General features: G+C 41.4%; 1 protein-coding gene across 2 annotated transcripts in view; it reads right to left on the bottom strand.

Moving 5' to 3' along the window:
• LOC121681633 (zinc finger protein 609-like) overlaps positions 1-23,610 on the bottom strand; it is a 78,502-nt gene that overhangs the window by 14,835 nt on the left and 40,057 nt on the right. For both annotated transcript variants that reach the window (XM_042061475.1, XM_042061476.1), the window contains exon 3: positions 1,023-1,251. In XM_042061475.1, the coding sequence (XP_041917409.1) occupies positions 1,023-1,251 (229 nt within the window). The remainder of the gene's footprint in view (positions 1-1,022; positions 1,252-23,610) is intronic.

The raw sequence follows: 23,610 nt of genomic DNA, 5'->3' as shown, positions 1-23,610 counted from the left end.
GAAACCCACAGACAATAAAAAACCTTGCTAGGGCTACGCTAGCTGAAAAAAAAAGGAAGGAAATTGTGCAGGATAGATTAAATATCAGAGTGAAACCGAGAGGTAAGCTGACACAGGCCTGCTCCTCCACTCTCTCTTCCATTTTGTGAGAATGAACCAGGTCTTGCACTAGTAGCTGGAGGGCCATAGACCCCTGCACACACAGAGCCTTGTTCTCTCTATCGCTCTCAACCGTGGTGGCTCTTCCCAGTACAGAAACAGAGTAAGTGCAGCTGGCTGCATGCGCGCACACACACACACACACACACACACACACACACACACACACACACACACACACGGCATCACTGACGAGGACTGGGTGAGTCAGACATGCTGTGCCCACAGCAGGAGAGGGAGAGGAGAACATTCAGACAGGCAGAGTGTTTGGAATGCTGATGAAGCTGCCCCCCCCCCCCTCCCCTTCTTTCTCCACTGCCTTTTTAAAGACAAACCAGGACACCGCAGATAAGCTGCTGGACTTTCCTGGCTGCCAACAAGTGAGAACAGACTGTTGTGTTTCTTGGCACAGTCACTTGGTAGAGCTTAATCATAGCTGATTGTTTCTTGTAATTATCTTTAGGCATTTTTATATTGCCTTTTTCAACTGGGCAGTCTACCAGTGGCATTACTAAAATAACCCATTCAGAATTACTAAGTCAAACATCACAAGAAGAAAAAAAAAAAAAAAAAAAAAAAAAAAAAACGGTTTTGGCTGGGACTAAAAGGCCAAAGCGCTGTGTTGTGCCGTTATGGTGAATAAAGCTTGGTTCTTGTTTCTGGTTTCCTCCATAATCTTTCTGACAAGTGCCTTTAATAGCCCACTGAGAATGTGAACCACCAATGGAAAAATGGGGTTGGAGGCAACTGAAAGGCCACAGGATATAACCATAATAGAGCTAATCATCATCAATAAAAGTAACAACCAAACGGGTAAACCGGGCATAAACAACGGCATATAACACATCGAAACAGCAACTCACCATCCTCGGTCTCTTGCCAGACGATGCCCTCCAGGTTGACACTGGTGCCCGGCTCGCAGGGGCCCAGGCACTCGGGCTCGGTGGCCAGCGCCACCTCAGCCGTGTTGACCGCCACGGAGCGCGTGCGCACCATGATCTGCTCGCAGGGCGAGGCGATGTCAGTGGCCGTCCCCACCGGTGCCAAGAGGTGGAGTGGGGGCGGGGCTGGCGTGGAGACAGGAGACTCCATCTGTGAACGTGAAGGAGAGAGAGAGAGAGAGAGAGAGAGAGAGAGAGAGAGAGAGAGAGAGAGAGAGAGAGAGAGAGAGAGAGAGAGAGAGAGAGAGAGAGAGAGAGAGAGAGAGAGAGAGGGTAAATACAGGTCACCTTCACACAAAATACTGCACATAAACAGAGATCCTGGAGATAGCGCTTGAGGGGGAGAAACAGCCGGGCAAGAGAGGAAAGCGAGAGCAGCACAGAACCGCTTGAGTGACAACCGGGGAGTGTCACTACTCTGGGAAGGCAGCCCTCGGTCAGGGGGAGAACAGAGGATTGCCGTTGAAGCCTCTGTTGAGTGAGGTCAGAGCCTTTCTCCTCCCTGGCCCTGTCGGATCTGATAAAAAGAGCGTGGAGGAATGCCTTTGAGGTCTGGGGCTAAGAGGAGAAGAGGTGTATGGTGCTCCTTACTCGCCACACAGTACGATCTCTGACACCACATCATGTCATGGTGTGATCACTCACTAATTCACTCAATTAAGGGGTTGGCTGTGGTGAAGGAGAGTGGTGGAACAGACTGCGTGGCCTCTGTAATTGAATCCACCTGCACTGTGTGTGTGTGTGTGTGTGTGTGTAGAAAGATACTTCACACACAAACAGCTTCTCTCCCCCTCTCTTATTTAAACTACACAGCATGTAGACAACAAGCTCGGCACTCATTATTTGTTGCAGCCAACTTAAAATGCATGAATTCATAAGCTGGAGAGGCACAAAATGAAAGAGCTAATTAAACTAGGCAGAAAAGTGCTGCACGCTCAGTGAAGTAAGCTGATAAGGGACAACCCCAGCAGAGGAATGAGCGTGTGTGTGTGTGTGTCTGTCTGTGTGTCTGTATATGTGTGGGACAACATAATGTATAATGGGAAGAAAGAACATCTGATATTTCAAGCCTTTTTGGAAAGTTTGAGACACGTGTTTATTTGCCCAATTAAAATAAAGATCTTTAAAGGTTAAAGTCCCTCAAGCATTTGATTTCAATAACAGCTTTATTATGCTATCAGCAGTTGGACTGCATGAATAATTACTTGTGGTGAAAGAGCCTGACAATTTAATCACAGAGTGTGTGGATGACTCATGAATTACAAGTGTATTACCCCATGAAACCCTTGAAGTATTTATATCTCTCATGACAATGTGGCATGCGGATATGATCAGCAATGCAAATCAAGTGAGAGATAAGAGTATTTAGGGGAAGCACTGTGGAGATGTCTCTCTGTGTAAACAACCGCACACACTTTTTTGGTTGGATCAACAAACGATAGCTGAAAAAAAAAAAAGAAAAGCTGGCTAGTAACCCAGCGTTTAAGATTCATTTGTGCAGCTGGCTTCACATTTGAAATTTAACAGCTCAATTTTTCAACTTAAATTCTACATTTTCTTCCCTTTCAAAACAATAAATGATTCATATTTTACTCCTTTGAATCAATGCATGTATAACCGCCACAACACAGTTAGCTTAGAGACTAAATAGAATTGTACTGTTGGCAGTTTATCATTCAAATGAATATAAACATTAGCCAGTTTGCTTTGGTAAAAGAAAAAAAACACCAAAGGGAAAACCTCTGGGGAAGATAAAAGGCAAAGACAGTGAAGATCTTCCATCATAGTAGGCTATATTTTCAGACATCCATGAGCTGCAGAGTGAATCGTCTGACAACAAAGTGTTAGACTTGTCTCTTTTCAGGGCATGTCCTGAACACTCTGATTTCATACGACTACATCTAGAAATGGCTGCAAGCTTGCACTGCACACTGACAAAATCCTCTTGGGAATCCTGTCTGGTCAAAACACAAGCTTAGTGCTGGATAATCAACTGAATCTCTGCAGAATGCCAACCTTTGGCTGCATGTCAAATCTGCTCCATGCTGAAAAACAGAACAGTGATTTGTACACCTTCTTATATTGTGCTCTGCTTCTGTGCTCACAGAATCTGTCCCCAAACTAGCCTGAATGCAAGTCCCACTCAAATGAAAAGCCTTATAGCTTTTTTTTAAAAGGGCTTAGTTTGCCCACTAAATCTTAGCGCTAACTGCCTGCAAAGAATATCGACAAAGCTCAGTGGGGGGCACAGTGTAGCAACATAAAAGAAGCCCAAGAGCATCCATATTCTCACTGGCTGTGAAATGGAAGGCTGCATTAAACAGCCCTTCTTCTCTATGCTGAATCCCTCTGCCGGAGCTATGACTCATTCTGCACCGTGACATATTGTGAGGCTAATGAGCCAGATGAGATGGCAGGGGGGGTGGGGGGTGGGGTGGGGTGAGCTGGAGTGTGTGTGTGTGTTGTGGGGGTGGGGATCAACCAGGAAGCACTAAATGAAATGGATTTCACATATGGCACCAACTTGCCTCGTGCATTTCTCCCCCAGAGCTCTCCAAGCAGGGCAACACAAGCCCACATAAAATTCGATCCTACGAGAATGAAGATCAAACCGAGGAAAACCTGCGAGCTACATTATGCGGCGGCATTCTGTGCTGAAACAGCGGGGACAATAACCAGATTCTGTTTCACTATGCCTCACTTCTTTTTCCTGCCTCAGTGGAAGTATGTTAGCTCCACATGTGTCTGCAGGTCACAACCCAATGCAAGAACACTTTGTGGGACTAACAATTTGCAACCTCAGTTGCTCACGGTTTTTGGGAACGCCATGAAGGCACCGCCGAATTGACCTAAAGCTTCATAAAACAAAAAGTATATCAACACCAGATTAGAAGCAATAAGATCCTAACTAATCTCTGAAGCCTATGAGTAAGGCCATGCAGTGTCACACAAACTGCTTTAAAAACACTAAAAGGTAGTCTTTCCTGTTTCTTCAATCTGAACAATAAATGAACACAACTGTAGCCCATAACACCATTCTAGTCTCTTGCCTAAGTGGGTGAATGTGTTTTATTCTGTCCCATACTAAAACATGCTTCAGGATTATTTTCTCGTCTGTCTCAACAACGCAGGGTAATCTGACTGGTTTACCTACTTAGATTTTGTCTTTTCAAGGTAAATTACTTCTACCGGTAGAAAGTCTCAAACAATATACAGTATTTAACTGTATAGCGTTTTTAAGCCATTAACAAGGCTAAAAAAATACATAAAAAAAAACACAAGCCACAAACGGTGAGCTGATTTTGAGACATTACACTTCAGGCTTCAGTCTATACTGCATTGTTTGCTGTTGTTTACCGAACATTACAATTAGTATGCTGCAGATCTTTGTTATGCTAACTGTGTTAACGTCACCTAGTTTTAAACATACTGTTGAATGCATCTTTAAATGTAGAGCTTAGAGCACAGCATTTAAAATCACAGCAAAATGGAATGGGTTGAGTGCTCGTGCAGCTCTGCTGCTTGGCCAGTTCATAAGCAGACTAGCAACTGCCACTGGTTAAGAGATAGCTGCCAAAGATTACAGATAGATAGCAAAGACTAAACCTCACAGTAGGGTCAGTAACAGCTAGGATAGTTCATAGCTAAGATAATACACCTGACCTTGCATGTTCACTCCCACAAGACTGCAGAGACACGAAACCATTGAATGCCTTTGTGTGTGAATAAAGGACACCCGCTACTTTATCATTACTGGGGAGTGTGTGTGAACGCATAAAAAGCTATCTAACCTGTTTTTTTTTACTGGGACTTATGCAGGCTTCATGTGTAAACGAGGCTTAAAAACTCTATGTGCCATAACCCATGGTTACCAATAGCAAAGCAATAGGCTAGAGCAAACGAAGCATGACCTGACAGTTTGTAGGGATTTACTAATTTTACAAAGATACAAAGTGCAAAACACTGGTATCTGTAGATAGGCCTTCTGTGTTTGTTCAGCCCAATGTGCCACAGTACACAGACTAACAGTTTTTGGCCTACTAGCCAAAGTGGCTGGTAGATTATTTTTTTTTACTGTAGACATATTTTTTACCTTTTACCGGCCAAAACTAAACAATGCTTTTCATAACTATTTTTGAATGTAGCCCATCACTAGCCTATTACACAGCTTTTCAGAACGCTGCAAAGTTGGAAGTTTTGCTGCAAGTTCCATTCAAAAGAATGGGCTTTCCCAATGTTGGGAGGTCCAATAATTTTGTAGCCTATAATCAGACAGTGTTGAAGTGGAGCGAACGAATTACGTTGCTCTACCTTGGTCAGTAATCAAGAATCTTTGCTATAATGACCGAGGCAAAAATATAATGACAACGGCAACAGGTTTTGAGCTAGTTCTATTGGGCGAACAGAACACCGATGCGAACCTAAGTTGATATGGCAAGCCAGTTTAACGTGACGGACTGAAGAAGCCTATTCTCGCAGTTCATAAGCAGCCGTTTTCCACACGCCAAAGTGACACAGTACCTGCCATAATTCAGTCGCCAATACAAAAATATGCCTGCCATTGACTCTTGGCGGATGCCAATTTGAAGCCCTGCAGACTTAGTTAGGTAAACATCCAGTCCGCATGGGACAATTCCACGCAAAACTAGCATGTCCATAACGCCAACTAAATACCATGGCATTGTGTTGCCGTTATGGATGTGACAGTTTTGCGTGGAATTGCCCGATGACTGCCAAAGATCTGTAATTGAGGAGACCGTTTACAAAGGATATCGGCATACAGTGCATTCTGTTGGCTACATAGTGTGGTGACAGTTCACATTTTTGGGTTTATGTGTCGAGGGGTAATGTTTTTTTTTGCCAATTTGTAAACTTCCTGGTTGAATGGATGCCAAAAGTAATCAAATTCATTTATAAAACACATTTTGTGGATGGCATTTCAGTGTTTCCCACGGAATTGAATTTAATTTGTGGTGGTTGGTTTACAGAATTAACTTGATTACAACAGTTTTTAACAATTAGCACAGTGTGGTTATGATGCTAACCAGATTTAAGCACAAATTAGGTCAACCTGGAAAATCATTGTGTGGTGGTCAATGTTGATATTGTGGTGGGCCGCCACAAATAAGTCAATGCATGGGAAACACTGCATTTCATTAGCATAATGTTATACTGGTAAATCTGAAGAGAGTGAAAAAAAAAAAAAAAAAAAAAACATAGTTCAGTATTTCTGTCGAAATTGAAATGAAGTTGTATGGACTGGACTATGTTTTTTTTTTTTTTTTAAAAACGGCAACGAAATTGTGAATTTCCAGAGTGTGTTACTCCACACTCGGCAATCGACTCCTACGGACGTTCCCCTAAAGACGCCAGCTGCAGCAGCAACATTTCCGGAAAGGTACTGGCTTGATGAAATTCATTCTGGACTCTCTATCCGACCACATAAAGACCTCGGGATACTTCGGTTTGGCTTTAGGGACCCTCTACTCACTACCACGTAAGTGCAATGTTGTTTGGAACTGTAGAAGAGGTATAAAAATAGCGTTTTGTAGCGGCGAAATTACTTGCCCTGGTCACTTCCAGGCTAACGATTTTTGACTAAAAACGGTAAAATCGAACTTTTTCAAAACACATCCAAATTACATGATTTTGATGTACTCCCAATCATCCGTAAATTGATCTAAAGTGCATTTTACTCCGGATAATTCCTTTAAGGGTGTTGCACAGAATACCTTAAATTGTTTCTTTAGTTAAGGAAAAACGTTAAGGGATACTGCATTGAAAGGGATTTACCTTCACGAAAATTCTATTGAGATTGTTCAACAGCTGTAACTAGTTGGCTAGTAGGTGATGTCGTTAGTTAGCAACCCACCGAACACCGTGAATTTTAATGAGATTATCATTCATCTCACTTTAAGAATATTCGCTGAAATTATCCAGGTAGCAAGTAAAGCATGTTATAGACATGCACTGAGCAATACTAGTTAGAAATTACCCTGACTGTCATTAGTGCACCAAAACAAACTTTTTTGTTAATGTTTTGCCTAGCGAACCGAACCGAAGCTCATGGCAGGCTAACAAGACATCCACGTCCACATGAAGTTAACGTTAGCCTACCACTAACGTCATGTAAACCGCACAATAACAATAAGGCATGTTTCTGATAGGCCTTTTTGACAGAGTAAGCATATTAGCAGAGAGGTTTCATTTTAAATTGTATAATTTTCAAAAGTAAAGTTGCACTACTTTTTGTATTGGTTTTATAGGCTACAAGATGTTTGTGAAATTTGCACAGTAAAAGTTCTGTATTTTGACTGCATTTGTCTTTGCATTCTGATTAGATTCTTCATTAGAATCATGAGTGGCTCTTTGTAAACAGCATATTTTTCTGGGGCCATGCAAAACTGCATTACCACTAGTGTGGAGTTATTCTACATCATGACAGTAAAATAGACCATCCTTAGTCAATGTACTGCAGCAATTCCTCTCTCAACATGTAGAAAATGCTGTGAACATCTGATTATGCATGGAAAAAAAATACCGTCATATACCGTGAAACCGTAAAAAATACCGTGATATACATTTTTGGTCATACTACCCAGCACTATTCAGATATGATGCTAACCTGCGGACCTTATACTGACCTTATACGGACCTATGTGTGAACGACATACACGCACATTACAGAATCTCCTTGTGGTTGTTGAGTGAGGGGTGGGGGCTTGTAGAGTTCACAAGATGCGAGATATGACGCAGAATATATGCGGCCGCTGCCCGTCACAGCTGCTGTTTGTTTACAAAGTGTATGCATTATGTAGGCTAAAGAAAAAAAAATCTATTGTGCGTAGGCTAATACTTGAAGTAGTCATGTAAGTGCACACTTGAAATTGACCTACAGTATGTGTGTGCTTTGAATAAACACATTTATCTCTTTTCAACGTTATGTAGCAGAATTACTTGGCTATGGAACCCCAAATCTGGTTTGCGTTGGAGAGAGAGAGCATCCCCAAACTTTATGGTAACTCAAGACTTCAAGGCCATCATATACAACGTTTTTAAGCAACAAACAAAATACTAACATAACAGTGAAGTGGTTCGTTTTTTCATGGTTTATTTTTTCCAAAAGCATCCTCTCCCCATGTGTCTATTGCATTTACGTAAGGAGCTTGGAACAAAGTTGGGTTTTCTTCGTTTTCATTTTCTCTAGGCATATTTATGCTCAACAAATATCAGCGAACTCAGCCGTGAGGTCATGAGAAGGCTATCAATGAACAGAAAACCGACCGTGTTGGCTCACAATTTATTTAACACTCCTGTTATCGTCGTCAACAGCGTCGCTGTAGGCTACTGCCTTTTCAGCGCCTTCTGCTTATGATGATTCAGTCTTTTGAATTTGTTTGGCCTTGCCATGTAGTTGTAGGCTACAACGTGTCTCTTGCCGTTCCCTTCATGTGTTCTATCAAAATGTTGTATGCCCTCATGGACAGTAGCTCCGTGATGTCTGCATCTTTCCAGGTCGGAGATTTTCTGGACAGCACTATGCCACTCCATCATAACACTGGCATTTAAGTCAGATCTAACCACATGGACGCACAAAAGAAACGTCACCGACACGCCCTCTCAATAGGTGTGAATTTTAACCGCATGTTCTACGCTTCGTTCAAATACAGTACATGTCCGGAGGAAATACTAATACTAGAACAACCGGCTAAATTCGGACTTCCATATGACCAGTTATGTCGTTCAGATATACGGCCCCACCGTTTAACATCCGCAGAACCTCCGGTCTTTCACGTATGTCTGAAAGCGCTTATAGATAGAAATGCCCAAATTCTGCTGCCGCTGAGTGATTGAGTGAATGACAACTAAGCATGAGGAAATTAGTGTGAATGTGATAATAAAATCCATTTCCAACACATGGTTCAATAACACAAACAATGGCTACCAAAACATGTCTCTAATGCTTGCACAAGTAAATGAAATGTGATTAAAATTATACCTACAAAAGCATACCATGTACCATATCGGGTCTCGACCACTGTATGCAAGAAAAAGAAACTGTGCTGTGAATATATTTCCATGTTCACTTTAGCTTAGCCTGGAGGCAACCTCCCTGAATCAGTCCCCCCCCCCCCCCTCCCCCACACAAGCGCTGCCAGAGACAATAAAACGCTTGCAAACATCATGCTCCACAAGACTTAAATCCACACAGAGGGAAACAAACAAACTGACAGAGTTAACTCAAGCCCACGTCTTAAAACCAGCAATGGATTCCGCAGCCTTTCCCTGTCCGATTTCCTTTTTCTCAAGAGTGCAGTCTGCCTGCTAAATATTGCCCAGACCACAATGTTTTAGAGGTTTTCCACAGTGTCACGCAACCTCTTTCCCATTTAGATTCCTTAAAAAACCCAACAGTGGCCAAAGTGGTACTTAACATGCCTTGCATCTGCAAAGAGAAGAGGGGAAATCAATGGCTTGTGGGCAGACAAAAAACAAACAGAAAGAAAACACTGTGTTTATGACATTTGACTTCACTTTTTCACAGGTCTTTGTGCATTTTCTTCACACAGATGGTCTCTGTGGTTCTTCTAACCAACACTCAGAGGTTCTAATCAACACTTTACCTTGATTATTAGCACTGGGGATTAGGACATGGTACTCCTGATCTGAATTAGGATTACAGTTGGATTAGGCCTACATTGTGTTCTGTTTTGTAAACATCTGCTCCTTTTGAACTCTTTAGAAACATAACAGCAAGCCGTTTTTTAAAGCTAAACAGAAATCTCTAAACTATTATGGTTTCCCTTTAAGGCAAAGTGTGGTCCAGAATGACTGACAGTTACTAATTGTTTGAAGTACGACATGTGTTTTCCTCAAATTGTGTGACAAACTAAGGGGGGGGGGGATACGAGTCTCTAGTGAGCTTCATTCCTGAGTGTACACATTTACCATTAACACTGGAGAAATCAGGCAAGCAGGCAAATACAATCTGAACGAGTGGACCCATTAAAATGCTCTGTAAAAATGGCAAGTCCTCAAGGCTTCTCTGTGAAGTAGCAGGAAACCAATCTGTACCATGGACAGTGGGCCTCATTACACAACCGTGCTTGGCAGTGATTTCAATAACTGTGCCGAACTCACAGTAATAGAAGAAATATCAGGGAGTGGCCTAAACTCTGATCTCTGAAATCTGAACACTGAAATAGTCAGTCTGGTGGCAAGGGGGTTTGGTTGTTCAAAATTACTGAATGAATACTGTGATTAATACCTCGAATTTACTGATGATAAACTCAAAAAGGCAGACAGTTCTTCCCATTTGGAAGTTGATTAAAGGATCGAAAAGAAGTGATTAGAAAAAAAACATCTCAAATCTATTCACTGAGTGACAGTGGCTTTATCCATTATGATTATTAAAAATAGGAATCCAAACAAATCCATAGAAAAAAGTTAAGGAACAGTGCAGGTTCAGCCAGTGTGGGGTTTAGAACACGAAGGAAATTGCACCAACCACATTAAAATTTCAAACATGAAAGCAAGCAAACATATCCACTGGCCAAATATCTAGTATTGCCCAGTTTCTTAAATATGACCTAGATTTAGCTCAAAGATAGTTAGCCTATCCTTATTTGGCCTCTCTCGTACTGCAGAAAAAACAAAGCTGAATGTGCCAGAGCTGTTCTACTGCAAGATAGCCTTTCTCAATTAATTTTGAGAAACTCCTTACATGTCCTTTTATAGCACACTGATGAACAAATGTTAGCTAATTGCAATAAACAAGACGACACGATTAACATGAAGAATGGTCAACAGATGAGACTAAATTATTCAGCACTCTTGATGGATGATGAGGATTAGGCTACCACACTGGGCAACAAAAATACATCTTCAACATCAAAAACTGTTCACTCGTCTCTAAGAATTTTGATAAAGTCTCTTTGATGATGCAAAACAGTATTCATCTGAGACTGTTGAGACTACAAGATCTTGAATTCTCCCCTACTTTAAAATCAGTTAGCAACATGGACAGCTACCACCAGGACCACTGTTTTATGATCATGTGAGTACTAGGAAGAAGGCATCAGGATCATATATTTCCAGGCAATTACAGCTCAGCTATAGAATAAGCAGTAGCTGTTAAGACGTCAATGACAACAAATACTATTGACAAGCCATTGATGCTAGGACACGTTGGATGTTTAAACACATTCCAGACACATACCTGCATGCATACCATACCACTCAATAATGCTGTGTGTGAGATTAAGCATGTTACGCAGGGCCTTAATGTTCCATGTAAGTATGAAGCTGTGTGCAACTATACTCAAGCTGCAGGGCAAACATGATTCATCAGCTCTCAATTCTGCTTCCACTTAGTCCCAACAAATGGAGCCAAATGCAGTTTAAAACTAAATGTGAGAGCCATTGTTTATGTGTGCATGTGCATGTCCTACTCCTAAATTCTATTCTTGCGGTCACTTTTACTGCTGCAGCAATGCAAATGTCTCCATTGTGAGGTCATTAATGGATTATTTAACTTATTAGTGATGCATCTGAATCTGAATGCATTATTCGGAAAAGCACAAATAATGCGGCATGAACACATATTGAATCTTCCCAGAATATGTGAGATCATTCAGGAAAAAAAAGTCAGCTCAATGACTGTGCATCAACCACTGTTTCTGTAAATCAATTCATGGATAAGACAAAATGTTAGATTGCATTGTTGGACTTGAAATCTACTTAAACTAATTCAACTAATTTTCTGAACTCTGAAATCGTCCCACAGTGTCAGTATGACCATTCCTGAAAACCAATTCTGTTCCCCCTTTTTGTAGTTTTTGTTTTGTTTTGAGGATGTTTAATTTCAGAAGAATCTGGTTACCATAGCTATTTTGGGATTAATAATCAAATAAAAAAATATATATTGAAAAAATAAACACAATGCTACATATGCATGTTGTTAGTGAACATTACCCAAGCTGACTTGATCTGAAAAAATTATCCTATTTGCAATCACACTGTCCTTGATGAGTTATCGTGTAAATGGAAACAAGATGGACTTAAGGGAATGCCTCCATCAACAACAAGTCCAGCTTTGGGACATCACACTGATCTCCAGGCTTTGGCTGACCCACAGCTAGCCCTGTTTCCTTGTCAAAGCGCAATCCTACTAGATCCCCCACCCTCCACCAACTAGCCTAGCACAGCTGGCTTTTTTGGGCTAATGCCTACGGGTACTTCCTACCGATGAGGACTAGAAATTCATCCCTGTGAACAGAACAGTCCACCACAACACGACAGAAGGCATGAGGCATGCTTCCACAAAACATCCCTGTGACAACGTAATCAAACCAAATCAATTCCTACTGAAAACCTCACAGGGTTAGTAGTTGAATTTTATGCACAACATAACCTTATTTCACTTACAGACAACGGGAAACTCAATGCCACAAGACCTACAGCTCATACAGAGCAGAAAGCAGAAGTGACAGCACTACGCAGCAGCTGGTTCTGACAGCACTAGAAAGGTCAATATCTGTCCGACACGGGCCAATAACTAACCAGTACTAAAATCACTTTAAAAAAAATATATATTTTGATTGACTTGCTGTAGGCAGCTTCCTTATGAGATCAGAATGCATAGCTCTCAATTCACCCGAAACAGCCACTTCAGTCAGAACTATGTCGGTATTAAAGACAATCCAACAATCCTAAGGTTACACCATTTGAATGTTTACTACAATCAAACACACACCACCACAAACACACACACACACACACACACACACACACTCAAGCATGTCAACAGAAATCCTAAATTCAGCCTGCAGGCTATGCCACTGCCAGTGAGGCATGGAGTGACAAAATCAAGTGCAGTTGTCTGGCACACAATAATCCTGACCCGTTCTGCTGAGGCTTGTCTTTGACAGATGGATGGCAATTTCATCTGGCTACAATGATCCATCAGGCTAAACTATTCTCTCTTCTACAGACTTCTAAGGCTAAAGTTGGCATTCATGCAGTGATGACAGACCAGAGGAAATCCAGGTGAGAGAAAAAAAAAAAGGTTGACGCCATGACACAGTACACCACAAAGAGAGTGGGGGAAAACCATTCTCCCTCTGACACGCCATAACAAAGCTCTTTCTGTTGGAGGAGGGGGGAGGGGGAATACCAGATCCACCTCCTCTACCTCCGCCTGCCCCCATCAACTCCACCTCCTGCCCTCACCACCACAACAGTATCTATTACAATAATAATCCACATTCTTGTCAAGGTCACCCACGAGTGCTCTAGTGGAGAGCCTGGACCGGGAGAGGAAGCCCAGATAATCAGCTCAGAACCACCAAGGATTTTTACCCGTCTCGGCCCCCCCTCTATGCTTAGCCAGGCACCTTATCTCACGCCAAGGGGGATAACACGAAAACAGATCATTATACATAAATGTGCAGCCAGAGCCAACAGTTAGCAGCACCCAAGAAGAAAAAAGAAGATAAAAACATATTCTTGGTGTTTGAAGACAATTCTTCATGCCGGTCTTAAACCCTTAACTAGTACATCTAGCTTAGTAGCCAATACTTTCTTTTTGAAAAATCAGATTATTATGCATGTTAAGACTTTTACAGATGCAGGAGACTTACCGTACCATTGCATGCCCAGCCAGAACTATAGCTCAATCTCACAGAAGGTTACTGCCATGTATGCAATATATCAACTCCACATAGTTGGTGAGACAACCCAATTAAAACATTCTCAGTTTTCACAAATAACTTCATAGAAATCGTTAGAGTTGTTTTTCCCGCTTTAGTAGATTAGTGGCACAAGTGCTGTCTTGAGGTTTACAACTAGAGGGTTGAGGGAAAAAAATGACTGGGCATGTTCAAGGCATTTTCGAAAGAGAAACTTGCGTTCGGCTGCTTACCACAGCATAACGGCACACTTAACCAGCCACGTACAGTAGAGGCATGGAAAACAAGTTGCTGTTCAGGCTGCGAGGTTTCCCTGGAGACCCAAACCACCAAACTATTTATAGCGGTTCTGAATTTGCCCACTTCCTCCAAGCAGCAGCAAACCTCTATGTGGGTGGTGCTTCCTCCAACAGACAAAACATTTGTAGACAGAAGAGAGAAAACGTTTTTTCAAGAATCTCTCAGGTAGTCTTGTGGTGAAGCTACATATTGAAATCATGCTTTCAGTACCAATGGTTCCAATTCACAAACAGCACTGGAATTAATTTTGACAGCATTGATTTCGACATATTTTGAACATCAAAGCTGTATTGACCTAACAACTGCATATTACATTACCTTTGTGAACTGTCTGTTAGTTATTCATTAGACAATTGTATGTTATTGGCTGATTTTGTACCAGGGTGCTGAGACAATGATATTATTATTTTATTCCAGTCACTTGTTAACTGTTGTATGAAGGATTTTCTCAGAATATGTGTTATAATTAATTAATAATTGGACAAATGAGGTTCTTACTTGCTGAAACATCGTCTATCTAATGTAGAGCAGACACTTCATCAGGCACAAGTGCACTGGGTTCAACATGCTATGCATTGCAGCTGAAAATATTACTGCTGCTTTAGCAGATCGTTTCTGTCTCTAAGTCAGAAAATAAATCTGAATCAAGTACAATATATACATGTGACTCAGATTGATGGACTCCTGATTTGATCTGCTAGGCTAGAGACCAACAACATAACAATGTTGGAGCCCACAGAATACAGGGGTGACATCAAAGGAATAAAATAGTGCACTAAAACAAAATTACACCGATTAGCAAAATGGCACAAAGATCCTGTCGTGTCATGGAAGACTCATTTACAGCCCAATTCGGCTGTGATGGAAAACAAGACTAGTCCTGTAATTTAGTCTTCTCCTTGTTTAAAGCATGTAGCTTTTCACACCACAGCCAACATTAAACAAACATGACCAATTTACAATTAGGCTAGCAAACAACGAATGCCACAAGCCGTTTCTGAGACTGTCTAAAGCTTTCATACAGAAAGCAACATGAAGGGTTCTAAATTTGACAAACAACTAGGGCTAACTAAAAATGGTTCTGAAAATGATGCAATGAGATATTAAGCTACCATTTGAACAATTAGCGAAGATTGTAGATTCAGTCTGTAAATAAGTCTATTTAAATTACATTTAACACACAATGACAAAGCTATTCATTCTTTAATTATGACAAAGTCCTGTTTCTCAGGGACTCTCTGCACCTGACTACATTTATTTTAAGAAGATCTGACCTTTGAAGGTGTCTCATTTAAAAAGAGAACCTGTGCTTGAGGACTAGAGCCGTGACAGAATTAGCAATTACCCCAAAAGGGGTGTCAGACTCAAAGATCCTAAGCCCAAACATGGAGTTGACTGCATTCTTGTGTGACTGGGCAAATCAGCCTGTCAAATCTCACAAACATTATTTAGTATGAGATATACTTGAGTCTTCTATTAACCACTTCCCAGTGGAGCAAAGTCAAACATGTTGAAATCTAAATGAGGGGCACAGCGCATAGGCTAGTCGCACTGGCAAAATAGAGTGGGATTTAGAATAGACCAGAAAAAAACAACATGAAGTGTTTTTTAGTGAGGATAGTTCCTGTCTCCAGTCACTTTTCAAACAAATGATAAACACAACAGCTGCCATACAAAGGCAGGGACCATTAGAAACAATAACAGTTTATTAAGGCTACTTTATAAAGGCTCAATCAAAGTTATGAGTCCCAGGATAGTGTGACAGTTGAAAAAGAATTCATTGACTAGGGCTACTTAACTAAACACAAAAAACTGAACACCAAACACATCAATTCGGTCTGTATACGGAAATCACAACTAAACTGTTAACAATGGCAAATATAAAGGAAGGAGAGAAATGCACTTGATAGCATTATAGACAACATTTTTTGCTGTGTGAGTGCCACAGGGACCTAAAAGCTGTTATTGCATAGATGACTGTAAAAAACATAAACCTAGCAAGATTTGTGGATCAGCGTGGAATCTGTGCAGCCTAATATCCTCACGTGAATGGTTCTCCGTTGAATGTACCTAACCTATGGCACAAGTTACATTGTGTTTGTACGCTGGTATGACAGTAGGCCTAACTCTGCAGTTCACTGCAAGCTAATTAGGGAGATGTAAACGAACTCCATGGAGGAACATCTCAGTAGGCAAACTAATTAAGAATGCGGAGTTGGCATCATGTCTCGTAATACAGAGGCTTCAGTCATCATTTGTGGTACCAGTTGGATGAGCTGTTCTCTCTGCATTGGAAGTCTCGAATCACTATTTATATTGGTAAACTATGTCGCTATGCCAGGATGAAACTTACTGTACTGCATTAAGAACTGCCATAGCAGGTTACACATGGTCTTATAAATAAAGTGACGCCAAAGTTTAGAACTCCATTCATTTTAAAAGAGCAAAACCCACTGGTGGCGCCTGACGCGGGTCTACACCAAGGTTTAGAAAATGGTTCTCTCTCTTGACCGTCGTTGCCAGTGGTCACTGGCCTTTAGCCTACATAATGCTATTTAATTTCATGTTTCGTTTCCAATTTCCCTTTGTCTGAAGTCTTGCCATTTGGCCTGAAACAGGTTCTTCAAACCACATTATTAGCATCACATTGGGCAACTTATTCGGAGTACATTCTCACCTCTAACGTGAACAACCAGTAACGATAGCCTAACCAGACCTGACGTACACATCTAGAAGTTCCCATTACCAACATACCACCTAGGCTATGACTCAGGAAGTTCAATAAATCATGTTGTTTAAACTATAATCTTTAAAATTATCATGTTGCATTTTTGCTGTTTGATAGCTAAAGACCTAGGCTAGTAGTATTTGAATTCTTGTAAAAGCAAAGTGTAAGCACTAATGTCAAAAACGAATTGAAGATGTCTGGGTATGTGGGGTGGGGGGGGGGGGATTAAGTTTGTGCTTATCTGGTTATGTGAGGGGGGTAAGTTTGTGCATGTCTGGGTATGTGAAAGGGGTACGTTTGTGCATATCTGGGTATGTGAGAGAGGGTAAGTTTGTGCATTGGGGTCTTTCATTCACTCTGCAAATTCCTGATGTATCGATGGTCAGACCAGAATCAAAGTTATCAAACAGGAAATTTGGGTCCAACCCCCTTCACTTCAACTGCAGGTTGTGAGCAACAGGTAGATGCAAGAAACAGCTTCAATCAAAGGAGTTGCAGCTTAATTCAATGACCAGCAGTTCAAACTATGCATAAGTCTTGCCTTACTAACTTCCTTTTTTCAGTTTGTAGTTATTTATCTGTTTTTGTATCTCTCCCTCCCTCTTCTACCAACATGCACCTGTTCTTAAAGGCACAACACCACTTTTATAACAAGACACTATGCTATATGAAGGTTCTTCAGTTGACTTTTAGTTTGTTGAGTGCATGAAGAACATGCCAATGAGTTCTGTCCTTCACTGGTGGTCAGTGTAAAATGTTAGCACATTTTTAACACTACCACACCAATGATCAAGATAATTCTGGTCACTATAATCATGATGTTAAACTTGTATGGAGTTACATCTGTAAATGCTATACTTTTGTCTTTTGCAATGCTTAAAAAAAAAAGACTCCTGTAGAGTTAATGTCCCTTTCACTGATATCACCCAAAGTAGTTTTGCTACAACCAGTAAAAGGTTCGACATGCAAGTCTACCCAATCCACCTCCACTTGTTATGTTTATTTCCAGAGCAGAAATGAGAAGATCGAAAGGCTGGTTACATCCACACCATATTGAGTGTGGAAATGCTAAAGCATTTTATTTTTCTTTATGCATTAGCCCTACTCTGTGCTCAATATAGCCATGTTCAGTCAGTGTAACACATGCTTGTGACTAACACTAGCTCACTGACACTTCCATTTCTATTTCTTCAAGTGATGCACTGACAGTCTGAACTTTAGAAAGCATTCTACTTCACAACAATTTCAATTACGTAGACTTCACATTTGTCAGTCTTCCCGGTCACCTAATGTACACACATCAGAACCAGCATTTGAGACTGTAATGAAATGAATTCTCTGAGCACGACAGGATCAGTCCCAGGGTTTGTGGGGTACGGAGAGTCTTAATTTCCCATGGTGCACAGCCTACACCATTTTGAAATACAGTTCAGCATTGTTCAACAGGTAAATCTTGTCTTTCAATCTGGCAGACTATTTGATATGGCTGTCGTTTACCATTTTCACTGTAACATTAAATGCTTGGCATGTGATAATTTCCATTAGGCTTGAGTCTGAACACTTGAGACTTCACTTATGATTTGATTTGTATACAAATGGACACATTTGAGCGTAAAAATGTGCTTACTGCAATCTCAGAGCTTTGAGTGGATATAAAAACGAATTAGTGTCTAGGAGATTTGGAAGATGAGCATGAAAAAACAGGAATCTCCGGAGGAAAATGAGAGGGATGGCAGGTATGTCACATATCTCTCTTAGGGGAAAAAACAGCCTACATTGTTCAGTATGCAGCCTCCACAGAGAAGAATGTTAGACATCACTCCCAGCGGACAAGCTTGTCCTGCCTTTAATTTATCTATGCAGCATAATCCCCTTTTGAAACCCTTTTTGGGGTGAATTGGAAAGGCCCTGCATTCAGAAAGATGTGGCAGGCAAAGTAGGGGTGAGGGGTGGGGGCTGGCTGGCTGTAATAATCACAAGAGCTTGACTGTCTGTGGATTACCATGAGAGAGAAAATCCTTTCATCTCAGCGTGGAGCAGAGCTTGGCAGTTCAGAGACACATGGCTATGGCCAAAGCCTTCTCCCTGCCAAAGGCACCTCCAAGACACATCTCTGTTAGGCCACTTTCTTGAAAAATCACTGCCTCTGTTCTCATGTTACGTGGATAACAATCAATTGCTGTTAAATAAAACCTAATTTTCGGTTAGCCAGGAGCAACACAGGGGAAGTGGGGAATGCTTAGGTATTTTTATTTTTATCTGTTGTGGGATTAGCTAGCTTATTCGAGCCACGGCAAGCGCCAGCCAGAGGCCCCACAACAGATGGCTTTCGAGAGGTCATCCTTGAGATAAGGATGCCTTTTAACACCCTCTGGCAGGTTCCATGTAGTAAGTTGTACAGCAAATGCACAAAACAGGTAGCTTAACTGCAAGACTAAATATTACCTAATTTACACACCAAGACACATATAGAATTAAAATGCTTTAACCAAGGCATTCTAAACAAATAAACAATGACTACCCATTTCACTGAAATGCCAGTGTCCAATTTCCTCGGCATTTTAAATCAATACTGGCCATTTCACTAGCATTCATGCTTTCGTGACTAATTGTTTTTTTCTCAAGCGTAAACTAGCAAGTTATAATCTACAGCTGCTTGGAGTGGAATGAGTCATCAATTTTCAAGATGCATCTATTATGACTCCTCCAACTAGGCATGCACGATAAATCGTTATAAAATCGCAATCTCAATTCACCATTGTGCGCAATTTAATTTTTAAATGACTTCGATTCTCATTTAATTTTACGAGACTTTAGCATCACAAACGCCACTACTTTCTTCTGTGAGTTTTAAAGCACTCCCTAGGGCTGCCATGCTCTCCCTTCTTGATTCTCACAAAGTTCAGGGCTTCACCCTTAGGCAATAACAAAGCACCTTTTAGTCACGTGTTTCACTCGTGGAGTGAGCACGGTAGTTCGGAAAGCCTTCAAGGCTGCAGCATTGTTAAAATACTGCGACAGGAAATAAACAAAATGGATGTTGATGAAAACCCAGGTACTAGTGACTAGAATCAGCCAACCACTCAAGTCTCAAACCAAACTTGTTCCGAAAAAAGGCTCACATTCGATGGTGTATAAGTATTTTAGATACAAGCAAGATGACGAGGGTCAGTCTGATGTGATTTGCAATGCATGCTTTGCCCTCGTTGCAGCACCGCGAAGTAACACTACAAATCTTTACCAGCATCTCAAACGTCACCACAAAGTGCAATATGATGGAAGCTGTACAAGGCAAAAGGTCCGAAAGTCGTCCAACAACGCAGACATCTATTACGGACACCTTGCACAATGCGACGCCATACCCACATAACTCTAGCCTAGAAATCTAGATGCACCCTAGCGGCAGCAAATTACATTACATACTAGCTCCGCTGGGGGGAAACGCATGTGACTCATAGCACTGTCCTATTGCGTGCAGAGGGAATTTGAAAGACAACCGATTATCCCGCCCCTCGGACTGAGCACTGCCAACGGTGAGTGCCCAGACCCTATTTTTTAATGTGGGTCTGGCTCGTCAGGCTAACATAACTCCAGTAGGAGTAAGGAAATAACAGAAGCAATTGCTTCCCATCTAGCCAAAGATATGGTTCCAATAAACGCCGTAGAACGTGACGGATTTTGAAATATGATCCATAGATTGGACAAACGGTACTCCATACCCTCCCGCAACTATTTTTCATACGTTGCACTGTCAGCTACAAGAGTACAGGCTGTAGTCCAGGCAGAAGTGCAGCAAGTTTATTATTATAAGATTATTAGATTATTTTGCAGTAACGACTGATTTATGGTCCAGCCGAACCATGGAACCATACATGAGCCTAACTGTCCACTTCATAGCGACTGATATCACCATGAAGAGCAAGTGCCTGCAGAGTGCTTATTTCCCCGACGAACACAAAGGTGAGATCTTGGCACAGGGACTGAAGGATGCCCTAGCATCTCAGAGTTTTGAAGAGGAGAAAATGGCATGTATAACAACAGACAATGGATCAAACATAGTGAAAGCAATCTCCATCAACAACTGGACCAGGCTCCAATGTTTTGGCCATAGGCTACATCTGGCAACTGGTGAGTTGGTGAGTGGTAGTGTGCACTACCACTACTACTTCATAAATGTTATTTGTGATGCTACAGACTTAAAGGAGAATTCCAGTGTGATATTGACCTAAAGTGTATTGAAACATGATACCGATTGTGAACGTATGTCTCATAGCCCATCTCGGCTTGTCCCCTGTACTCCAAAATCTGGCGCTAGTTAGCCGATGCTACCAACAGCTTTTTCAATAGTGGTGCTTCGGCATCGGGCTAGCCATGCAAATAAAATCACTGTTTTACACCCATTTACGAGGCTCAATGTATCTCCACACTTCATTGGTAGACTTCCGAGGGCCCTGACATTTAAAACGAGACATTCAGAACTTTGAAAAAGCACTGGTAGTTTACTTACAAGACGATTTATACAGACAGTATCTTCACGAAGTTTAGCGTTTGCAGCCATCTTGAATTTAGTCACGATAAGTCGAGCAACGAGTAAGAATGAACAGGTATGATAAGGGATCAGATTCCAAAAATAATTCAGTGGAAATGCATGGATTCCAGTTGCTGCTACTGGAAGAAACAGGAATCCATGCATTTCCACTGAATTATTTGTGACGGTTAAAATTCAATGGGTTCTGATTGGCTAGTAGCTTTTTATCGTTCTGAAAATCGCTCTGAAAGTGATCCCCAATGATATCGTTCTTCATGTCGTTGTCGTTGTCGTTATAGTGTATGTGTGAACGTCGTCATTCATATTAACGAGAACGATATTTATTTATCGTTATCGTTCTTGGTGTGAATGGGCCTTAATAGTTTGTGTTGTATTTTTCTTCTAGAAAATGCCATGAAAGATCCACTAATTGACCGTGTCACAGGCCTTTACAGAAAGAATGTGAGCACTTTCAGTCACAGCTGGCTATGGAGGAGAAACCTTACCATGGTCCAGAATCAGCTCAAACTCCCTTAGCATCAACTGAAAACAGAGTGCCCAACAAGATGGGGATCAAGGCAAGAGATGATTCAGAGGATCCTGGAACAGCTTCCAGCCATTTCACAGGTCCTCAATGATTGAAAGGTTAGACACCTAGTGCACATGGCAGGACATAGAAGTCCTTGAGGCAATGAACAATACCCTACACCCTCTGGCTGAATTCACCAATGCCCTCTCTAGAAAACTATGTGTCAGCATATCCCTCTGTGAAGCCGGTTCTCCACCTTTTCAAAACCTCTGTTTTGGCTGTGCTAGATGATGACACAGAATTCACAAAATCAGTCAAGTCAAACATCCTGAAATATCTGCAAGAGAAGTACAGTGATCCCCAAACTCAGGATCTACTCAACAGGAGAAGAAAGCCACAGTTAGAGCGAGACTGAGAGACAAGATGACTGGCATAACTGTAGCTATGGTAAAGTCATTTCAATTTAATTTCAATACAATTGTCTAGTCCTGAACTGTTGTGATATTATATTACTTAATATTGATTGAGATTATTCATTTATTTTCCAGCAAAATCTCCAGCCAAATGCCTCCCCAGCACCGCTCATGAAGAAGGGCCGAAAGACCCTGGGAAGTTTCTTCAAAACAGCACAAGGCAATGACGACAAGTCCTCTTCTCTAGAGCAAGCAGTGTCCACAGAGCTGGAGGCATATCTTCTGACATGCAACATCAGCAGTGAAGACAACCCCTTAATCTGGTGGCGGCAAAATAGCAATGTATATCTACAGTTGTCTGTGTTGTTTAAGAAATACCTATGCATTCCAGATACCAGCTCACCTTCTGAGCGGCTGTTCAGTACAGGGGGCAACATTGTGACATGCCACTGTGCATCACTAAAGCCAGAGCATGTGGACAGACTTGTGTTTCTGGCCAGGAATCTTTAAGAGGCCTATGTTTAAAAAAAAAAAAATCTTTTAATTTACTTTTTTGCAATAAGCTTATTCATTTTCTTTTGTCGCGGATGCCTTTTTGTGTTTTATTTATGCGTATTGACTTTCTTAGAATTTTTAGAGCCTAATTGAATGGCCAATTGAATGTTTGTTTTCTTTTTCACTGAAGCCTTCATTTACAGGTTCATGTGTGCAGTAAACATTACACGTTGTAAGGGAGAGGATTGTGATATCAATTCTAAGCTAAAAAATTGTGATTCATATTTTTCCCCGAATCGTGCAGGCCTACTCCAACTGGAAACACACAGTCCAGGAAGCGCTCCTAGACAGACATTTTTTGGAAACACACTGAACTTGAAGGGGTGGGCTAAGTCACCAACATCTTTAGCTAGCTATAGCACATAAACATGGGTGCAGAAATAATTTGTTAAGGCCTGTAAAAAGTTGAATTGAAAAGCTCCATGACATGGGCCTAATAACATGATGTGATAACCCTAATGGGTTGACTGCAGTAAAGAGCTCACCGAGCACATGGACTGAGAAAGAACGATTAATATTACAGCCCTGGTCAATGTTCGACCCTTTAAAAAGGGCTTAGGGAGTGCGGAAAGGCAACGGCCAGACGCTGGGCGGGTAAAAATGCTGAGGTCATAACCTTGAGGGAGAATGTAAATGCATGCATTTTTACAAGCATAAACCACATAGCACACTGACGGGGAAGCTACCCTGGGCACCTAACTGAAGCGTTCCGTTCGTGTTGCGTCTGCTGCAACAATTAGCTTCTACTATAAATCACTGGAAGTAGCT

Source organism: Alosa sapidissima, chromosome 14, assembly GCF_018492685.1.
Source record: "Alosa sapidissima isolate fAloSap1 chromosome 14, fAloSap1.pri, whole genome shotgun sequence".
Lineage (NCBI taxonomy): Eukaryota > Metazoa > Chordata > Actinopteri > Clupeiformes > Clupeidae > Alosa > Alosa sapidissima.
This window is presented reverse-complemented; position numbering and strand designations above follow the sequence as displayed.